This window comes from Triturus cristatus, chromosome 6, assembly GCF_964204655.1.
Source record: "Triturus cristatus chromosome 6, aTriCri1.1, whole genome shotgun sequence".
Classification (NCBI taxonomy): Eukaryota; Metazoa; Chordata; class Amphibia; order Caudata; family Salamandridae; genus Triturus; species Triturus cristatus.
In genome coordinates this window covers 1,222,818,317-1,222,838,267 of record NC_140589.1, presented here as the reverse complement: position 1 = coordinate 1,222,838,267, position 19,951 = coordinate 1,222,818,317, and the positions used below count along the sequence as shown (strand labels likewise).

At 44.7% G+C, this 19,951-nt stretch overlaps 1 protein-coding gene across 2 annotated transcripts in view; it reads left to right on the top strand.

Annotated features, from left to right (window-relative positions):
* The window catches only part of REV3L (REV3 like, DNA directed polymerase zeta catalytic subunit), a 1,079,635-nt gene that overhangs the window by 1,032,412 nt on the left and 27,272 nt on the right, over window positions 1-19,951 (top strand). For both annotated transcript variants that reach the window (XM_085612140.1, XM_085612139.1), the window contains exon 31: window positions 1,578-1,784. In XM_085612140.1, the coding sequence (XP_085468266.1) occupies window positions 1,578-1,784 (207 nt within the window). The remainder of the gene's footprint in view (window positions 1-1,577; window positions 1,785-19,951) is intronic.

Genomic DNA, 19,951 nt, shown 5'->3' with positions numbered 1-19,951 from the left:
TTTTCCAGTGCTTGTTCACGGTAGAGTGAAATGATTTGATTTACTATACCTTGTAACTTCTGGATCTTTTTCGTTGTGGTGTCTAAAAATACATAAAAATACAGTTTATTTTTGTAGGTTGGGGTCAGATTTCTTTGCTTTCATGTCGATTTCTTCAGTTGTTGTTGTGCTGTTTAAATGCTTTACACTTGTCTCTTTGTGTAAGGCTTGCTGCTCAACGCCGGAGCCACCCAGAGTTGAGCTGAAGATTTGACAAATGAAACCTGATGTTCCTAAAGGAGTTTGTAAGTGTATTAGATGGTGAGGTTGCAGAGCCACACCATATAATACCTAATTTCATCACATCCATTGGTTCACCTCCACTAGCATATATTATATGCTACTGTTGTGTGGATGACAAACTTCTTACCTGACCCTAATAAGGTGACCAACTCTCTTCTGTAATATTTTGTCCCTTTCTTTTGAGGGTCAGTCAGTCCGTTCCCACCTGACTTGAAGGTTCACAGCCCCCAAATGGTTGATCCCACCGAATAATCAGCTCACGGTTCCTGCTGTTGGACTTCCATCATCCTCCTCCACTACAACTCTCTCATTTGGACATGGGTCTGTGCCCAATCTAGCTGCTTGAAATAGGTGCAGCTAGTGCAGCTTAAACTTATTTGGCTGTTGCAGAGTGACAAGATAATCCCCTATTCAACAGAACAGGATTTCCTACTTTCAGACAATCAGGCCAAGCACTGCTATGCCCCTGGTGGAGGTTATTCTGCGGCAACATGTAATTGCTTTTGCTTGGCTCTCATCACAGGCTCAATTCAACTTTTCTCCTCTCCATATGAATCTGTCGTAAGCATGTGAGCCTTCCAAATCGGCTGCCTTTTTACACTCTTCCCTCTTGCCAGCGTTTCCACCAAGTTGTTTGCCCTTTTTGGGAGACCACTTCAAATTTTATTAGGTTCCATATGGAACGCAGAACAATCAGGCCATCTTTGTGAATGACTGGTCACACCCTTCATTATATATACACTAACTATGATGTTTTGAAATGCTGTTGTGTCCCATATTGCTGATAGACTTTAATGCTATATTTTTTATACACTTTTAGCACATCCTATGTCCTAAAACAGCAAAATATTTTTATATAAATTCTATGTCCCTCCTCTCTGGTTTCATCACTCATATGCCCCTCATGTTCATACTCCGCTGGGCTTTGTCTAGTGTATTTAAAACTGTTAGTAATGAAAAGCAAAAAAAAGTGAAGTAACATGTCCAATTCAAAAAGTTTTCTAAACCTTTTAAATGTGTGCTCTGAAGGATTATCGGTTTGGTATTAAGCCCTTAATCTCCATAGTGCTGGCAGTTACTACAAGTCAGGTTGTGGTGCGTAAATTTATGTTCCTGTTTTTTAGCTGGAATTGAATATTGGGGAACTTCTGTTTGGAGCCTGATCTTTTTCTCTTCTAAATTGGCTATTGGAAGGCAAAGGGTGCACGCCGTCAATTGTATAATAAATACTTTTTTGGTTATTGTATGGACTTCAGAGTTTAAACTTGTGATATCTTTTTAATTACTCGTTCTAGGTGCAGAAAGCATGCTCTATAGCCCGAAGTGAGGACGGTCGAAAAGGCACTATCTCGCAGTATTTCACTACATTGCATTGTCCTGTCTGTGATGACCTGACCCAGCATGGCATCTGTAGCAAATGCAGGAGTCAGCCCCAACAAGTAGCTGTGATTCTAAACCAAGAAATCCGAGAGTTGGAACATAAACAGGACCAACTTGTCAAGGTATGTATTTTATATACATCCATATGTCTATTCTTAAGTTGGAACAATTAAAACTTATGCTTCATATGCGTGTTATTTAGACACAGGCGCTGCTGATGCTATTGTCAGTCTACTACTATCCACCGATGCTGTTTCCTGGCCCTTATTTCTTTTTCCTACTCCTATCATTTGCCCTCTTTCTTGCCCAATGAATCTCTTCTTTCTTGAGTCTATTGCTTCTGCTCCTATATCTCTGTTTCCCAGTAGATTTAACTGCAGTGTTCAGGCTGTGCCTTTGGCCTCACTTGTAGTGAGACAGGTCAACTGGCTGATTATTTGAGTTCCTGTGGCTAGAGCCTCTGCTTTCTTGGTGGCAGAGTTTAATTTTTATTTTGTTTTGCTGCACTCCTCCGATAGCAATGAGACCATCTTCTTAATACTTCTGGGGGCCGTTTTTAGAACCCAGTGCTACTGGCAGACTTCCTGGATTTTCCTTGTTATGAAACGAACCCTGATGTTGTACAATGTATTATTTGTGAAGGAATTTCATAAAGCAATTGCATGTTCGCTAAAGGCCACTTCAGGGCATAGTGGAAGGAACTAGTAGTTGGCCAGGATAAACATTATGAAATAAGTTAATGGGGATCAAGGTAAAAATAAGAAAGAGGCATATTGAATAGATCTCTGAAAAGGAATGGGATAGAAGCCTACATCTCTTTGTGATTTAAATCTTCATACTTGAAGAACATAGATATTTCCACTCCAAATTGGTTTTTAACTTTCCAAATACCTTTGTCTTCCTTTTAAGAATGGTAAATGGCCTCGTATTTCATGGAGCATATGAATATTTCTGTTTGTGAGAAACAGATTGACCAGAGTCGTATAAGATAACTATGTGCAACTCCAAACTGCATACAAAGACTCCTCGAAAGTGAGCTGGAAATTAAGGCAGTGTGGAGAATTAACATGTACATAAATGTTGATAAGCATTTTATATAGAAAGGCCTTCTCCAAAAAGCAGCAGAATACTTAGCGAGCACTTTTATTTTAGCATCTAAAACATGATGTGCTGTAGATTGAACGGTGTGGTGAGGGGACCATTTAAGGGAAGATTACAAAAATCAGAATGCAGTAGGGCCGAGGGAAGAAGCATAATGGAGTCAGTATTCAGTGGAACACTCTTTTTTCGGATTATAGGATTTCATCTTTATTTCATTGCACAGCCAAACGTCTAAATAACATTACATGTTTATGTTCTGAGGCACTCGCAAATGGATTGGTTTACGTAGCAAAGTCTGCATTTGATCCAAGCACTTTGGGTTCCTTGTTTACAAATTTTGCCATAAGAGGACACTTTCTCCACATCACCTTTGTTAGTTAGCTTCCCGGAAACTCTCTTCCAAAACCTTTTTCTAACAGGTAGGCATATCTGTCTACATAGATCCAATGGGCTTAGTCTGTGCATGTACATACAAGTCATATCTAAAGTAAGCTTATACATTGAGGAATATTCCCTCCTAAAAGCTTCTCTGACTTCTTCGATGTGTGATGGAAGAACATGTTCTCTTCACTGAGGTGCTGATCCATGAAAATGAGAATCAGACACTGAGAATATGACGTTTGAGTTTTGGTTGTTCCAGAATATTTCCTGGCAGCCACAATGTGAGGTTAGGAGCCTTAGCATATTTGTGCTTGATTGGATGTTGTCGAAATTGAAACCGCTGGTAGCCTGTTGATCTGCTTTAAAGCTAGTATTCCTGTCACAAGAAGTTCGTGTGAAAGAGTTAGCAAATCTATAAACATGTATAAAGTAATCTGTCATAGCTTCCTACAGAAGCCACGCAAAAGGATGGCCTCAGAGTGAACATGCTTAGCCGTGTTTTTTTCTGCAGGGAGTGTTTTCCTTTTTGTCTTTATCTGTTGCAGTGTAAGAAGAAGAAACGTGGAATGTAGTTTTATTTTTAATAGCAGACCAACTCTGTCAGAGCGTCGTCAAGAGGATTTGCCTTTTGATATTCACAGTCTGGTAAAAGCTAGAGTTTATAATACTTTCATGGAAGCTAAATGAATGAAAACTGACTTGCCTGTTCTGTAAAACCAAGAACAGCTGGCCAAACTGCTGCTCTAGCCTATTGGCTATACTTACTGTTTTGCAGCATGAATCTTTTTCTAGATTCACATGCTGTGTATTATTCCTCCGTCTAGTGGTTGGGAAAGGAAACTTTAGTTAGTCCTTTAGGTCTCGCCTACGCAGCGCGCATGCGCTTCAGCGGTGGACCTCTAGCTGTCGCTCTGCTTATTTTCAAGCACACACTCGTGCTTGTGGCGGCATCCACCTTGCGGGAGCTCGCAGCGGCGCGCCACAAGCATGAGTGCAGTGCTTGAAAATGAGCAGACTGCACGCCCGCACCACTCTTGGGCTCGCCTCCTGCTCCCCCCCCCCCCCTCTCTCACGCGCGTGCCACTCGTGTGCTCACAAGCGTGTATTCCAATAACCACTGGATTAAATGCTCCAGTGGTTACTGGCTTTGCTGTTACATGCATGTGCCCTGCTTATGTATGTTTCACCTGTTGCTAAGGAGCATGCGCACGCTCTCACAGGTTCGTGAGCGACTCTTGAGAGGGACATGTCAGTCTGCTGCAGGCTGGGGAGAGGTCGTTACTGTGCAATCTCCTGTCGGGATTGCTACTGGGGCATGTTGCATCTCAATGCGCTTCTCCAACTCGCTTCTCGGTGTAATTCTTTGCTCCATTTCCCCGTTCGTATATCTAACAACTTGCACACATACAACTCCGGACTCCAGTTTACGCCCACACCGACATACACCACTCACTGCCTGCGTCAATAGAATCAGCTGATGGAAGACAGGTCACCTGAAGCCTCCGCGATCCCAATGTGCCATGTAGCTGCTTCGAGAGCTGCTCCATCGGGCTGCTCCTTCGAGGAGCTTTATGATGCACATTGCAGGGGAGCAAATAATAACAATCGCTTTTCCCCTGGCCCCGCACACCCACAAAAGAAGATTGAGTGGGTGGATGGCCTATAGGCACACGGTCTCATATGGAAGACTTGCTCCTTTCAAGTACCCCACCATATCAATGTTTAAAGCATAATCATTTGGTATGAATTTTTAGCATAAGATTAACCATGTGCGTGGGGTACATTATGACAGGATGAAGAGGGTGGTGTTAACAGCATCCAGGATGGCAGTGCGCACCTTGCCTTAGTGCTTTACTGTGCCTGCAGTCCCCGGTGTTGGGAAAAATGCGCAGCATAGCCGCCTGCTGGGCGCATTAAATTTGTACGACCCCGTGACAGGACTGCCTCAATCCAGAGGCGCTTGCTTCAGGATAGAACGGCGCAACTAAGTTTGATCCAGTAAAGTATCCCAACATAATTATCCCATTCCCAACACCTCTAGATATAGATAAAAAAATAATAAATGGAAAAAATAAGCGTATAGCTGGTTTAGTGGTATTATTAACATGCTGAGCTGTAGTCAGTCGTTTCCAATGCTCGTGTGTTCTAAAATTTGATGTCAGGCAACAATTAGGAAAGTTGATTTTGTCACATTTTATACACCCATAAGAACCCGCGGTCTGGAGCAGGGGAGTCAATTGGTCTTAAGCTGTGCGCAAACCTGGCTCACCCAAGATGACACCCTTTTCAATTCCCTAAGGCGGATGTGCCATTTTGGGTGTGGCCGGCTATGCACATTTTGAGTATTCAACCAAAAACCTCGTGTCACAAGTCAGTTTAGTAGACATTGCAACGCTAGTTAATGCATCGGTGATCTTCAGTTGTTACGTTTTTTTTTGTTTAGCAGATAGTACCTTTAACTTCTCCTGCATGTAAAATGTGTAAGATGCAGCTAAGAAAATGGCAGCCTGTTGTTAAACTTAGTTTTGGCGTTTTATTATACTCAGTTTTTAACATTGCATAGCAGTGATGATATGTTTTAACGGCGACGCATATGTGTATTTTCGCGCTCTGTATGTAAACATACAAATGTAGTATTTTTGGTATAACGCTCACCAGGAAGACGGGGACTATTCATAGTGGCAATTCCAACTCTGCGCACGGCTCTTAGCTTTTAAATCTTAAGAGAGCCGGTTCACTAGAAACTGAAGGTCCAGCCTTGACTTAGCAAAGAATGTTTTTTTGGGGGGGTTTGGCAAAGAGGTGGGGGGGGGGGGGGGTTTACGGCGTTGTGGTGTATAAAAGCGTGGGTAGAACCACAAGCTTAATCGTCTTTTTATTTATCAAAAGTTAGTCTGTTGAGATCAAGGTGTATCAATGTTGTAAACTTCACGCTTGTCCTGTTGAATTGAGTTTTCTATGGGAAGGTCACATAGCAAACTAAATTCAACAGGACAAGTGCATTTCATTGTGTTGTAGTGTAATTGCCCTCATCTATTGGTTCATGCTACTGACGAGGCGCTGAAGCACAGTTAAAAAGCATTGGCATAGCCATACGCCTTTGAGACCTTGTAAGTAAAAAAAAAAAAAAGTGTAAGACTTCACGTTTACATTTACTGCATCCTAAATACGAAGTAAATGTAAACGTGAAGTCTTATACTTCAGTTTTTTTTTACTTACAAGGTATGTTTTTTAGGTAAACTGTCCGCAGTTGTAATAAAATACAAGCAAGCCACCCCACCCTCGTTGTAAAGTAAATCTTCTCAACTCTGGGCAGCCCCCTTCCCCTATTCATTTAATCTCCTGCCTACTGCAAACACCCACCCCCCACCTCATCACAATGCTCACATGAGCATAAATGTGCCGGCGCACTCCGCTCCTGCCTAGTGAGCCCTCCATTCAGTTACGGCCGGCAAAACGGGCGGGTGGGTTAGTGGCCATAAATTTAAAAAACCTACCTTCCTCCAGGTCCACCATCACGCGCTGCCGCCTCAGCTCCTGGCCTCCTGCTGCTCCTGGGTTTTAGGCAGCCTCCCTCCTCCTGCTCCCCTAAGCCAATCACAATGCTGCAATGGCAGCGTTATGATTGGTGAGGCGCAGGGGAGAGAGCCCCAGCCGCGCCATTTTCTCCTACATAGAGAACAAGCATTGGCATAGCCAATAGGTCTCGCCTTTGGGACCTTATAAGTGTTTAGCCATGCAACACTTGATGTTGTTGCACCAAGGATATTGTGCTGTCTAACTAAACACTTATAAGGTCCCAAAGGCGAGACCTATTGCTATGCCGATGCTTGTTTTTTCTTGTTTTTCTGTACTGTCGGCCATTTAGTGCTGTGCCCCTACTCTTGTGTTCTTTTGCATTCTCTTGTGTCATTAGACGTGCGCCTCGGAAGCCTCTGTGCGTGGTCGCTATCTTCAGGTTTATTTTTCCGATGTTGGGCTTGGAAGCATGAGCCAAAGCTATACGGATGCTAAAGAAAAGCGCCAGACATCTAAATAATCGCCAAGGACAGAGAGAGAGAGAAGATCTACCACAAGGGACATCTGTGGAGGAAAAAAGAACAAAGAACCAAAACCACCGACCAGCATGTGGAAGGACAAACATTCGGTGAGAGAAGGCAATGAAAGAACAGCGGACCTATTGAGGCAAATAGAGACTGGAGAGACACATGAATGTCCTGGAACTAAAGACTGTCTTCCTGGCCTTAAAGCCTTTCAGACAAATTCAATTCGACAACGCAACCATTATTTTCTATCTGAGCAAACAAGGAGTAACAAAATCACACATTCTGTCCAAACTAACCCAGGAAATATGGGCATGGGCAATTCAAATTAGAATAACCTTAATAACAATACACCTGCCAGCAGAGACAAGAGACCAACTAAGCAGACAATTTTCTGTATTGCACGAATGGTAACTAAATGGACAGGTGCTCCGGGAGCTCTTAACGAACTGGGGCACACTGCAAAGCAAAATGCCAAGACTTTGCGCCTAGGAATCAACACCACCAGTCCAAGGGCAATGATCTGTCGCTTGATTGGTTAGGGAGATTTGACTCACTATACATTAGAGGGAATACCACAGCAGGCTCCATAATAGTGGTGACAGCACGGAAGAGTGCCAACATCCCCAGTTCCACCGGAGAGAGAGCAAGTGGGTGGAGATGGTAGGACAAAAAATGGAGAGAGGAACAACCACACAGTGAAGGTTCACGGGCAGCCGTCCTAGTGAATGAGGGAAACACCATCGCCAATACATGCTTGAAATCCACCCTCGACGCCTCAGACACAGCCAGTAGACAGATGGTTACGGGCACAACACTGCAGAAGACACATCTGGCTATGGGTGTCATGGTTCAAAAGTGAGGTGTGGGCAAGTTTCATTAACCCCACCTTCACTGGAGAAGTCATTTTTGGCACTGCAGTCGAACACTCCAGCAGTTAAAGAAGGACAATGACACAGCCAGGGCAATGGGAATGTTACAGGATGAGGCCACCCACGTAGGGGGCCAGCCCTCATGAGAAGACCAGTCGGAAAGGGAAGCTTCCAGGGCACAGCACCAAAGATACCCTACGACCCCACTGGACAATAACAACAACCAGCGGCGCAACATTGGCAGCCACAAACAGTACAACAGCCCTTTCGTGTCAGATTGAGAGAAAGAGGACTGCTTCTCAGCCATGGGACACTGCTGGTCAGCCGCCCCACCACACAACACCAGTTGGCGACAGAATAAAGGCCCTCCTCCAGGAGTGTTGGAGGGTCGCATCATACAATGCAGAATCCGAAGAGGCATTGCAAATACATGGGTACAGTATGGTATAAGATACAAAAAACTTTGGGTGGCCAAATCACACCCTTTGAGCATATAATTAGTTGCATACTAGCCCTTTATATAGCAGCAGGTATGAGCGCTACTCCACCACTCCTTCAGCCAAAGGCCACAGACACTAAGAGAGTGGCTTTACTATATCCCCAAGGGTCGGGCCTCGGTATTCCAGCCAGGTGTCCCACGCCCTTTCCCAAGTTTTAGCGCATCCTCTGCTATGGTAGACCACTTCCTCTGCCCTTTGACAGCAGTCTAAGTCAGTCTCCCACTCGACATCGACAGGGAGAGGGGGCTCCCCCATTGTCCTGAGATGTTGCACTTCGCCACTTCTGGTGCCAGCGCCAGCCAGAGCCTGGTATGCCTGGGTCAGTCCTCCTTACCATGCACCATCAATAGCCTCCATTTGGCTTCCATGGGCACCCGTACAGATAATACCATGGACATCATGCCCGTCTCCCCCTGTCAGTATTCCTGAGAATCATGGGGCAATCCAACAGGATTTGAAAGAAGGTGCCTACCAGCACGCACCCTCTTATGCATAGTGGCGTATCCGCTGCACCTATTTTATGCAGAAGTGTGTGAATAGTAGGTTCTGTGTAAAGCTGGCTCCCCCCTGTCCGAAAATACCCAATCATTAATCACTAGAAGCTGTGAGGACCAGCAATGTTTTTTTATGCCTGGGATATCATTTCCTAAACAAATGAATAAAAACACAACATTTTAAGTAGTGCACACTACTAGAAGTGCTACTGTGGTTGGGGGAAAGGAACTACATGGCAACTATAGGCTTAAAGGACGCCTACCTACACGTCCCCTTCAAACGCAAGCACAAGAAATACCTATAGTTTGTCGTAAACCAAAACTATTTCCAATTCAAGGTGCTCCTTTTTAGGTTCCGCACCAAAGGTCTCCACAAAACGCCTGGCTACAGAGACATCCTACCTAAGCAGGAAAGGGATCCATGTATGCCCATACCTGGCAATTTGCTGGTAAACGCGAACTCCTTTGAAAAGAACTTCAGAACTGTCATAGTCAAACTCCACAATCCCTCTCTTGTGAGGCAGACAACTTGAAGTACTACTTAAGGGTACTAAAAGCCGCAGACAATACTCTTAAAGCTCTCCTAAAAGAAACATTTGCCAGTTCCGGAAACCCATGGAATCGACAAATTGTAAAGGCCATAAGATCCCTACAAATTGATGAATCAACGTCAACAGCAGACTCTATTACCTACACAGTCTGGGATAGGGCCATAAACAAGCAGGCAAGGCAAATCTCCTACCAGATGGACTTTCGGGCCCTAAAATCGACTACTTTCTTGCTTGCTTTGAATGAATCATACCTCCCAGGGTTCCCACAACCATACCTTTTGGACAGCTTAAACGCGTTGGCCCGTAGGAATATCCTGTTTATGCGCCTCCTAGGCCTGCGAACCATTGCTTTTAACCGATGGGCCCCAAGTGAAGAGGAGGGGGCCTGCAGACTGTGCAATTACAGGTCCGAATCATGGCTTCATCTTTTGTGCTGCTGTCCTGTCTTAGATGCCAATAGAAGAGTTCTCCTAAAGCTATAATATCCAAAAAGGTGCATTAACACATGCTTGGAGGCATCTGCACTTTGCTTTATAGGAACAGACTCAAAACGCTCGCAAGGTCCGGAAAATACGTGAGAATCTTGGAAGACTTACTTTCTCCTCCTGTCACCCCTCTCAATTTGGTCCCTGCTCCTCAAAAACGTGCTCCTGACTATTTTATAGTATGTCCTAGTGTTCTCTCACTACATTAAGTCATAATGTTCATTTTATCTCCGATTTTAACGTTTATTCAAAGTTAAGGTCACTGTGTAAGATTGCCTTGTTTGAATAATGTTTTTTAAATGTGATGGCCAGTTTGGCCCTGCTACTAAGGATGAAAAGACGTTTTTGAGGCATCTCCACGGCAATGGTTTTAAATAACTGTGCAAAGAAGCTAATAAATAAATGCAAATGTGAAACAGTGTGTGGCAGCCCAGGATGAGACAGCTTCCCGGGCACTCACACAGCCGCAAACTCTACAGGGTAGGTTTCACAATCAACCCAGAAAAATCATCCAAAAAGACAGAAAGGGAAAAGACTGTTCTAGGTGCAAGGATCAAGACCGTGGAAGTGAATGTGTTACTTACCCTTAAGAGGGCTCAAGAAATCAAGCAGTCTTGCCACTACCGCAAGGGGCAGTCTGACAGTGAGGACTGCGGGGAAAATGATCGAAGTGATGGCCTCCTGCATTCCCCTTATACCACATGGGAGACAACACTTGAGACCCCTCAAAGAGTGGATCCAGAATCAGTGGCCCCAAGCATCTGGAGGTTGGGAGGATCTAGTGGTTGCAATGCAGAAAGTGCTGGAAGAGATGAATGGGTAAAACACAAACAACATAACGGTGGGTCGGCCCTTCCATTGCCAACTCCAACAGTGACCATCACAACGGACGATTCCCACGCAGGCTTAGGAGCACACCTGGGAGAGCTAAAAATCAGAGCACTGCAGAGAGCGGAGGAAGGGATGCAACAGATAAATGTCCTGGAACTAAAGATGGTTTTCCTGGCCTTAAAGGTTTTTGTCAGACAAATATAAACACGTTGATTGATTTTATTAGACCTCTCAGCGCCATTTGATACGGTCAATCACAACCTTTTGATTGACCGTTTCTACTCCTTAGGGATCAGGGGACCGGCTTTAGCTCTTCTAAATTCCTTACTCTCTGAACAGGAACAATTCGTATTTAATCTGTTTGGATATTTTTGGTTAGGTGAGTGAAGAGGCATCCTTGAATCCTTCAGAACTGAATAGGAGATAGGACAGTCCTGTAAACCAATAAGTAGGTTCTGTCTAAAAGTAACAAGTTTATTGTGGACTTTACTATGGATGTTTTTCTTCTATATCTTGCCTTCTGAACCTTAAGAATTAGTTTCCATTGAAAATAACGGTTGCATATAGAGAATTTCGCAGTGCACTGATCATTTTTTCACGGTCGGCGGCGGAAACAACAAATGTGAAAATAATATTTGGGGAATTCTACTATTTCCCTAACCTCTGCAGTAAAGACCAAGAATACAAATTCTCAAGTCTTTGTCCCAGGTTTAATTGAATGTTTAAAAGAGTTTATCATCTGCTCAGGCTGCTGAGTAGACTTATCTCATCTTTGGTCCTGCAGAGCCCTGACATTTTGGGGCTGAATAGTTGTATCAGCCATGTGGGTGGTTCGACAGGGCTGGCGGAGGGAGTAGGAAGCACTTGTGCTCGTCTGATGATAAGATGTGAGTAAGATCGTTGTAACCGCCTGCTGACACTCGAAGGCGTATGCTCCCCCTATATCGAGATTGCATTCAAGATGGAGAGCGTTCACCTCTTGCCATGAGATGGTGGGAGCTCTGGATGACAGCGCTATTGTAAAGAGGTGGGGGGCCATACAGGCCAATATTCTATCTTCAGGAAGTGGCAAAAGTAGAAGCCGTGGTATGAGTGAGGATCCAAACCCCTCTGTTTTTAATATATCTACTGGCTGGGTGCTGTGCCACAAAAGGGCTTTGAAGAGACAGCACATTGGAGGTATGAGGGTGTATTGGGCCTCAGATTGCCTTCTCCACAAACCTCCTACATGTGCATTAAAGGGAAGCTGTTGGGTCCTTCTGTGTTTTGCTCCTGCCTCTGTACACTTCAGAAAATCAGTAGGTTTATCATTGGTGTCAGGGTTTTGAATGAATTATTCTAAATCAGTTGGCATGAGCAAATCCCTTGAACAGGAGTAAAAGCCATTTGAGAGAGACCCTATACTATCGCTCTTAGCTCCCTGTCAGATATCTGGGGATTTACCTCCTCTCTTCGATCTAAAAGTTGTATGATTGTAACGCACCACATTACCTGAATATCTTATACAAAGGCCTATATCTCTGTAAGAGACTTGATATTTCTTCGTTTGGATGGGTCACTTCTATAAATATAAGCTTTATGCCAAGACTTCTCTGTGTGTGGGTTCATTGTCGACCGGGGAACATGGCGGCTGGCTGACGACGGTCGTGGGAGCTCCCGACCGAAGGAGTGAGGGGATTCAACTTCGGGAAAGCGTGAAGCTTGAAGTAATGATTTGGTTTGCTTTGGCGAGGTATGGTGACGAGTGTGATTAAACTTGGCTGATTATTCCGCTTCAGAGGTGCATATGGGCACGGATACGGTAACAGGCTCTGCCTTATAGGGGAATTGGTGCTGGGCAGCAGTGTTGCTGCGGAGATCCCGCACGGTGTTGGACGGGTTTAGGTCCAGGAGGGGCAGAGTCCACACAGTCTGCACAGGTTCAGCACATCTGGAGGCAAAGCACAGCAGTCACAGCAGTGCAACTAGCAGGGGTCTAGCAGAAAGTCGCGTTGCTTCGACGCTGAGTGTGCCTGAGGAGACGGCAACATGGTTACAGCAGCAGTATTCGAGGAGCAAGGTTACGATAAAGCGGGGGTGGATGGAACACAACCTCCCCTCTCAGGTACTCTCTCCCCCTATGAGCTCGGTGAATAAGGAATTGGGGGGTGAAAGGATTAGAAGAGTTCCCGCACAGGTTTTTACAGGGGGGAAAAGGCCATCAAGCCCCTTGCTGCTAGAGAGGTGCAAATTCCACATGTAAGGAACAGGTATCTTCTACGCTCAGCGTCTGAGAGGAAAGGTGTTGCTGGGAGAATAAAGGAGTCTATAGCCAGAGAGCCCCTGGCAGTATCACCCGTTAAAAAAAGTGACCAGAGGAACTGTGAGAACTAAGAGGTGCGGGCCAAAAGAAGGGTGTTTACCTCCTAAGCCTCCCCCCCCCTTTAGGTCCTACTTCAAAATCATGGAGCAGGTTGCAGCTTCCACAGAGGGGGTGGGAAGCAAGGCTGTGGAGTTGCTACCTCAGGAGGAACCCCTGTTGTTGGATAATCATTTTTCCCTACTATCAGAAAATCAAGACGACACCCAAGCCGATGCCCAAGTAACCCAGGGTGGTATAATGGGTGGGGGGACTGTGGGTAAGTCCTAGCCTGACACAGGACAACGGTGGGAATCCTGGGTCAGATCACTGCCCCCAAGAGGAGTCTCCCTCAGGAAACCAGGTAGAGAATCTACTCTTTACTTTGAGACGAGCTATCCAAGATTTCTGAACATAATCAAAAGGGCAACAATGAAAAATAGACGGAATTGCCCATCGTACCTCAGGTTTGGAAGGTGAGGTAAAGTCTCTGTCAGCTGCCTTGGCTGAGAAAACCCAAAATAAGTTGTTGCAAGAGGACCTGGAGAGCCTTGAATTACATGCTAGGTGCAATAATGTGAGACTCCTTAATATTCCTGAAAATTCTGAAAATAATGACATCAAAACCTTTATTTGTAAGCTTCTGGGGGAAGTGTGGTAAATAATTTTCCTTTACCTGGACTTAATTTGATACAGAAACATAATTAAATAGCTCAGTAAAATGAGAGGCAGAATCCGTGGTATTAGAGGTTCGGAATGGGCTTTATTCCAATGAACGATTATAATCGGTTGCTCCAAGTTCCATCACCACGGAGGTTCAGGAAGTGAAGTACATACATTATTGACATGAAATGACTTTTATAGATCATACATTACAATGAGGCGAATGCAGTAGGCGTAACAATTGATAAGGAAAATGACGATATATCTGCGTAACGAAAAATGGGTGTAATAAGGAGTAAAAAGGAACGTAATTGGTTATGATGTCACATATAGGTGGATCCATAAGATAATACTTGGCATAGATGCGCGCGCAGCAGCATGACGTGTAATTGACGTGTAACTAGGGGGTGAAGGGGACTTGACATTTAGCTCTACATGTGGAGACAAGAAGTCTGGGGGGTCAAGTCAACCTAATCCCAAATCATATCTAACATCCTATGTTTAAAGAACTATGTTATCCCTAAAGAAGGACTCTCGAACAGAATCTATTCTATACTGACTGTGCGTGCGTGTACAAGCGTCTAAGTGTCTACACTAAATGCGAGGGCAGGAATATTCCATAGTAACAGGACTATGAATTACTTGCATAAGGGCAGAGAAGCCGGGCCTTTTGCTCGGTGGCTGGAAGAATGTTTACTTAAACTACTAGGCAGGAATGCATCGGCTGAGGGGGAAGCAGATAACTCGAAGGTGAAATACAGTTCTTGGCAGAGAATAGGCTGATGTCAGGCTTCGTGAGCCGCGCAGAGAATGAGACAAAGTTCATGGTCACAGATGCAGGCTCAGACTGGAGCTTTCAGAGGCAGAAGGCAAGAAGAGTTTGACGACAGAATCAGGGCCTACTTGCCTGGACTGTAAAATGGCATAAGTGAACCATATAAAGCCGATGGCCTTTCATACTTAGGAATGGAATATCCGGCCTATTCATGGCGGATCTGACAGAGGACATGTTGACGGTGGACGCACATGTATTTGCGTCTTCATAACTGGAACTGGAGGGAACATACATGTACTTGTGACATGCACATAGAACCGTTGGGGTCCAAGATAGGGGACATAACTGACCAGAAAAATCCATATTTCCACAGAAGGCTTACTTCAGGATAGGCCTGATATCGACTGGGACAGAGAAATTCAAAGGGTGCACAGGGACCCGTTAAACTCTGCGAGGAAGACACCCCGAACAATATTGATAAACTTCCTCTCTTAAAGAGTTAGTGTTGGGACGTGCCTTGAAGGAACGCTTTCTGAAGTTTGGAGACCTTAGCTACCAAAAATGATCGGATGTCGGTAAGAGAACAGCACAGAGGCAATGGGAACTGGGCACCAAAATGAATGATTTACGCAGTCGGGGGGCCCAGGTACAGATGAAGTTCCCTGCAATGCTGAGGATAATGTGGCGGAACAAAATGTTCAATGTCAGAGACCCAGAAGAGGTGGACTCCCTTTTGACGCAGATGGAAGAGTCAGAATAGTGGAGTAGAGGATACATCTATACATTGATATAACTCTGACCCTTAGTCACGCTTTCCTTTTCTAGTACTAATTATTTTCTCTCTTACTATTTTGAATTCCCTCCCCAAGCTCGGGGGGGTCACGAAGGGCAATTACTTTGCCTAGGAAGGGGGTTCCCCAAGGTGGGTGGGTGGTGGGGTGCACTGGGTGGTGGGAGCATGGTGGAAAAATAGAAAAACTTATCCTTGTTCTGTCACATGCCCGTATGGTCTTAGTTTTGGTGGGTATTTTGACCCTTTTTAGGGGGTAGCTGACTATGCGGATGGGTTAAGGTGGGTTTACAGGAGCCGGGGGCCGAAATTCATAGATGAGTAGATCAAACCTGGTTTATTTTATATCTTGGACTGTGAATGGCTTGAGATCTAGGAAGAAGTTGGACCGGGTTTCCGAATTTCTTAAGAATAGCGAGGCTAGTGTTATCTTGCTTCAGGAAACTCATTTGGAACGGGAGGAGTGAAGGACTTCTTTTAAAAAATTGGGCTGGGTTCAGGAAGCAGTTTGTTCGGACCAGAGAGATAACTCAAGAGGTGTGGCGGTTATTATTCCAAACCATTCAGTCATAAAGTTAGAAAGATATGAATCGGATTCCTCTGGCAGATGGTTGGTTGCCAACTTGATGATACAGGGGACGGCAGTAGTCTTTGCTAATTATTATGGCCCGAATGATGATGCTTGAATTATGCCTCTTACAGGCTACCGCTCCGATAATAATCAGAGGAGACTTTAATATAGTGCAAAATAAGGACTTGGATAGAACTTCTCAAGTTAAATATGTTAGTCCCCCTAGAACATCGGCAGTGCTGAAGACCATGATTCGGGAGCTCAATCTGGTAGACATTTGGCGGAGTAAGATGGGGAGATAAGGGACTTTACTTTTTACAGCAAAAAATATGGCCACCACTCCCGCATCAACAATTTCTGGGTAAGTCAGGAGTTATTAACATTGGTTGATGAGGTTAAACAGCTGCCCACTATTCTTTCAGACCATTCGGCAGTCCTCCTGTCCCTCAGGCATCACCATACACCCGGTATGAAAAGGTGGACCCTAGATAGGACTATACTGTCAGACAAAGGGGTGCTATCAATTATAAGAGATGAGGCCTTGGTCTTTTTCCAAGCTAATATGGGTTCAGCTAAAATTCAAGTCATCTGGGATGCCTTCAAAGCTTTTCTATGGGCATTAGGTATTTCTATAATGGTGGGAAAGAGGCAGGCTATGAAGTGGCAAGAGGAGGAACAAATTAAAAAGATCAAGTGTAAGGAACGTGACCTCCCAAAGGCATCTTTGGAAGGTTCCAGTAGAGTTTCTTTTCTTGCCAAAGAGTTAGAACATCTTCAGGCGGAATATCAAGGGCAACTTGACATAAGGTTACTAGATAGGTGGAGGGTTAGCAAGTTGCAGCATTTCTCGTATGGAAAGAGGAGTAGTTTGCTTCTGGCTTGGAAAGTAAAAACCGATAAATCTAGAAATTTAATCCGAAAACTAAGGGATGCTGAAAGAGGAGCTTTACTAGATACCAATACGGAAATAGGTATAGAGGCCTGTAGGTACATGTGCAGGTTATATAAGGATGATATTTTGTCTGGGAGAGAGTATAGAGGCCTGGCTGGGGAAGATTGAACTTCCGAGTATAAACGATGACCAAAAGAGGCTCCTAAGGTCCGGGTACAGATCAGAAAGATGGCAGAGGGGAAGGCAGCTGGCCCTGATAGCCTCCCTGTTGAGATTTACTCTAAACTCCTCGATATTATTGTACCAGTGCTGAAATGCTTATTTAAAGCTATATTTCTGGAAGGGGATAAAGCTCCGCTGTCTTGGGCTGAGGCCACAGTAACTTTAATCCTGAAACCGAACAAAGACCCTCTGGTAGCGGACTCTTATAGGCCAATATTGCTTTTGAATTCTGATTATAAGGTTTACTCGGGGATATTGGACTCTAGGATCGCCCAGGTCATTAAATGGGTTATCCATCAGGACCACAGAGGTTTTATTCCCAGTAGGCAGCTCAATGAGCTTACCTTTTTGATGCTTGGGGTTGTGGATTTGGCGGAATCTCAGAACCTACCTGTAAATGCAGTAGCCGTAGACACTGCAAAGGCGTTCGACCAAGTCCATTGGCCCTACTTGTGAGATACTTTAAAGATCTTTGGGTTCCCGCAGAACATAGTAAGGGCTGTCCAAAATTTGTACCATCTGCCTAGAGCCAGGGTTTTGGTCAGGGGGGAGCGGATTCTACTATTCTTCCGTTTCAATTTGTGGGTCTGGTGGCAAAGCTGGCTTTGTACGCGGGTGATCTTAAACTCTATACTACTAATCCAGAGGTGGCTATTCCAAACCTAATGGCTAAGGCGGAATCTTTTGGGAAGATATTGGGCTATAAAGTAAATAGAGGTAAGACCGAAATTATGGAGTGGAACCAGCCTAGGCAAAGCCCGGGGGCTACGTCTCAAATGCGTTATTTGGGCTTTATAATAACACAGAAGTTGGATGATGTCCCTAGAGTTAATCGGAGGAAAGCAAGTCAAGAGAGTGGGAGGCTCTTGGTAAGGTGGGCGAATTTACCTTTAAACATATGTGGTAGGGTTAACCTTATTAAAATGATTGTCCTCCCTAAGATCACTTTCCTTTTTAATTCCATACCCTTACCTTTTGATAAATGAGAGGTAGCTAAACTGCAGGGGAAGACTGGCAGCTTTATTTGGTCGTCCAAGGGATCAAGGATATCCTGGAAAAGCTGAGGAGGAGGCTGGAGAAGGGGGAGCTGGCCCTACCCGATCTTATGGCATATTGCTATGCATTTCATTTGAAGAACTTTCGTATGCTGTTAAATAAAGTGGACAGGTCTCCCTTAGGATTACTATTTGGGGCAATATTAAGTGTTCTGAGGGATGGGCAGGGTTATTTTCTCTTTAATTATGGAGCTCCGAAATACTTTAAAAAAGTGAGGCAGAAGATCCTGCAGGGGGCCTTGAGAACATGTGTGTTTTTTTAATAAAAACTAGGAGTTCCCTGTTACTCTTCCAAGGCTCCGATTTTGGATTCTCCGGGAACCCCCGAGTGCTCGAGAGACCAGCTCAGCCTGCCTTTAAAATCTGCAGGGTTGTCTTGGTGGGGGGATCTCAAATCTGCTTCATCTTTGGCTAGCTTGGAAGTCCTGAGTTATTGCACCAGGGGCCAACTAACTAGATTTAAATACTACCAAGTCTCCTGCTGGTTGGCAAGGCAGGTTTGGGTAGAGGAGGAAGAAGACTCCTGGCTAGACCAGGCGATGAGAACAGGCCCTATCAAAAAGGAAGTCTCTTTGTGGTATCAGGCCCTGTTCGAGGCCGATGAGGACATGGACATTTCAAAGCTTTGGGCTGAAGAACTAGCGGGTGAAAATGTGAAAGAGGTTTGGCTTGACTCTTTTGCGATTCTTCGAGCGGTTGTGAAACCCGCTATTCTTAAGCGTAACCACCTTTTTACCAAACACAATCTATTGGTCTCCAGCCAAGTTATCAAGACTTACAGGAATCTAGTATGCATGCCCAAGATGTATGCACCCTCTGGCGGATGATATGCATATGTTTGACATGCTCCAAGATCACAGGTTACTGGACTGAGCTGTGTAAATTTATAGCTGAAGTAACGGGCCAGCAAGTTAAGGTAAGCCCTAACCTTATGTTTTTTGGGCTTCATCAGGACTGTTCCACCCCATCTAATACTGTTATCTCCAGATTTATTTTTTATGCGATTCTTCTGGGGAGACGGGAGATCTGCAGGTCTTGGAAGTCTGGGAGTCCTTCCTGTTTCTCTGATTGTGTCAAAAATATAATCTCTAAAAGTCAGTCTGACATGCGACCCCAGAAGTCAGAAGAAAGTTTGGGCCATGTTGGTTGAATGGAGCTAATGCTCCAGGAGGTCCGATGGTTCAGCCAAAATTGCTGTCGGTCCTGGTTCCCTTTCTGCTACGGGCACACTGGTGAAGGGATGGAAGAGGAAACAGCATTCTTCTTGGGTGGAAGGCTCTGCCCCATGCTCAGGTAACTGAGAAAAGAGTGTTCCAGCAAGAGAATTGGCAGAATGAGGCCAAAAAAAAAAGACTTCTGTGTGCCACAAATTCTCTTACTACGGTTCCCAAAACCAACACTCCAAACAATCCAACAGAACCCAAAAGGTGAGAAATTCAGATGAGTGCATCACAGAGCTCTTGACGTTCAAAGACTGAATTTGATCTGTGCTACAAGAGTAATGATATAGCATAGTCCAGAAAGAATGTCATGACATATCCCTCCCCCTTGATGCTCATAACTTTTAAACCAGATTTTCCTCCAGACTTGACTGAGTCTGTCTCGTACCTGGAATCAATTTGAGCTGGCATTTTTGGAAGGCTTTCTTTGACAAAGGAGGGGTAATCAGTGGTGAGACAGGCCTTCAGTTTGCCCCCAGCTGAGGATCCCAGACTTGTACAACAT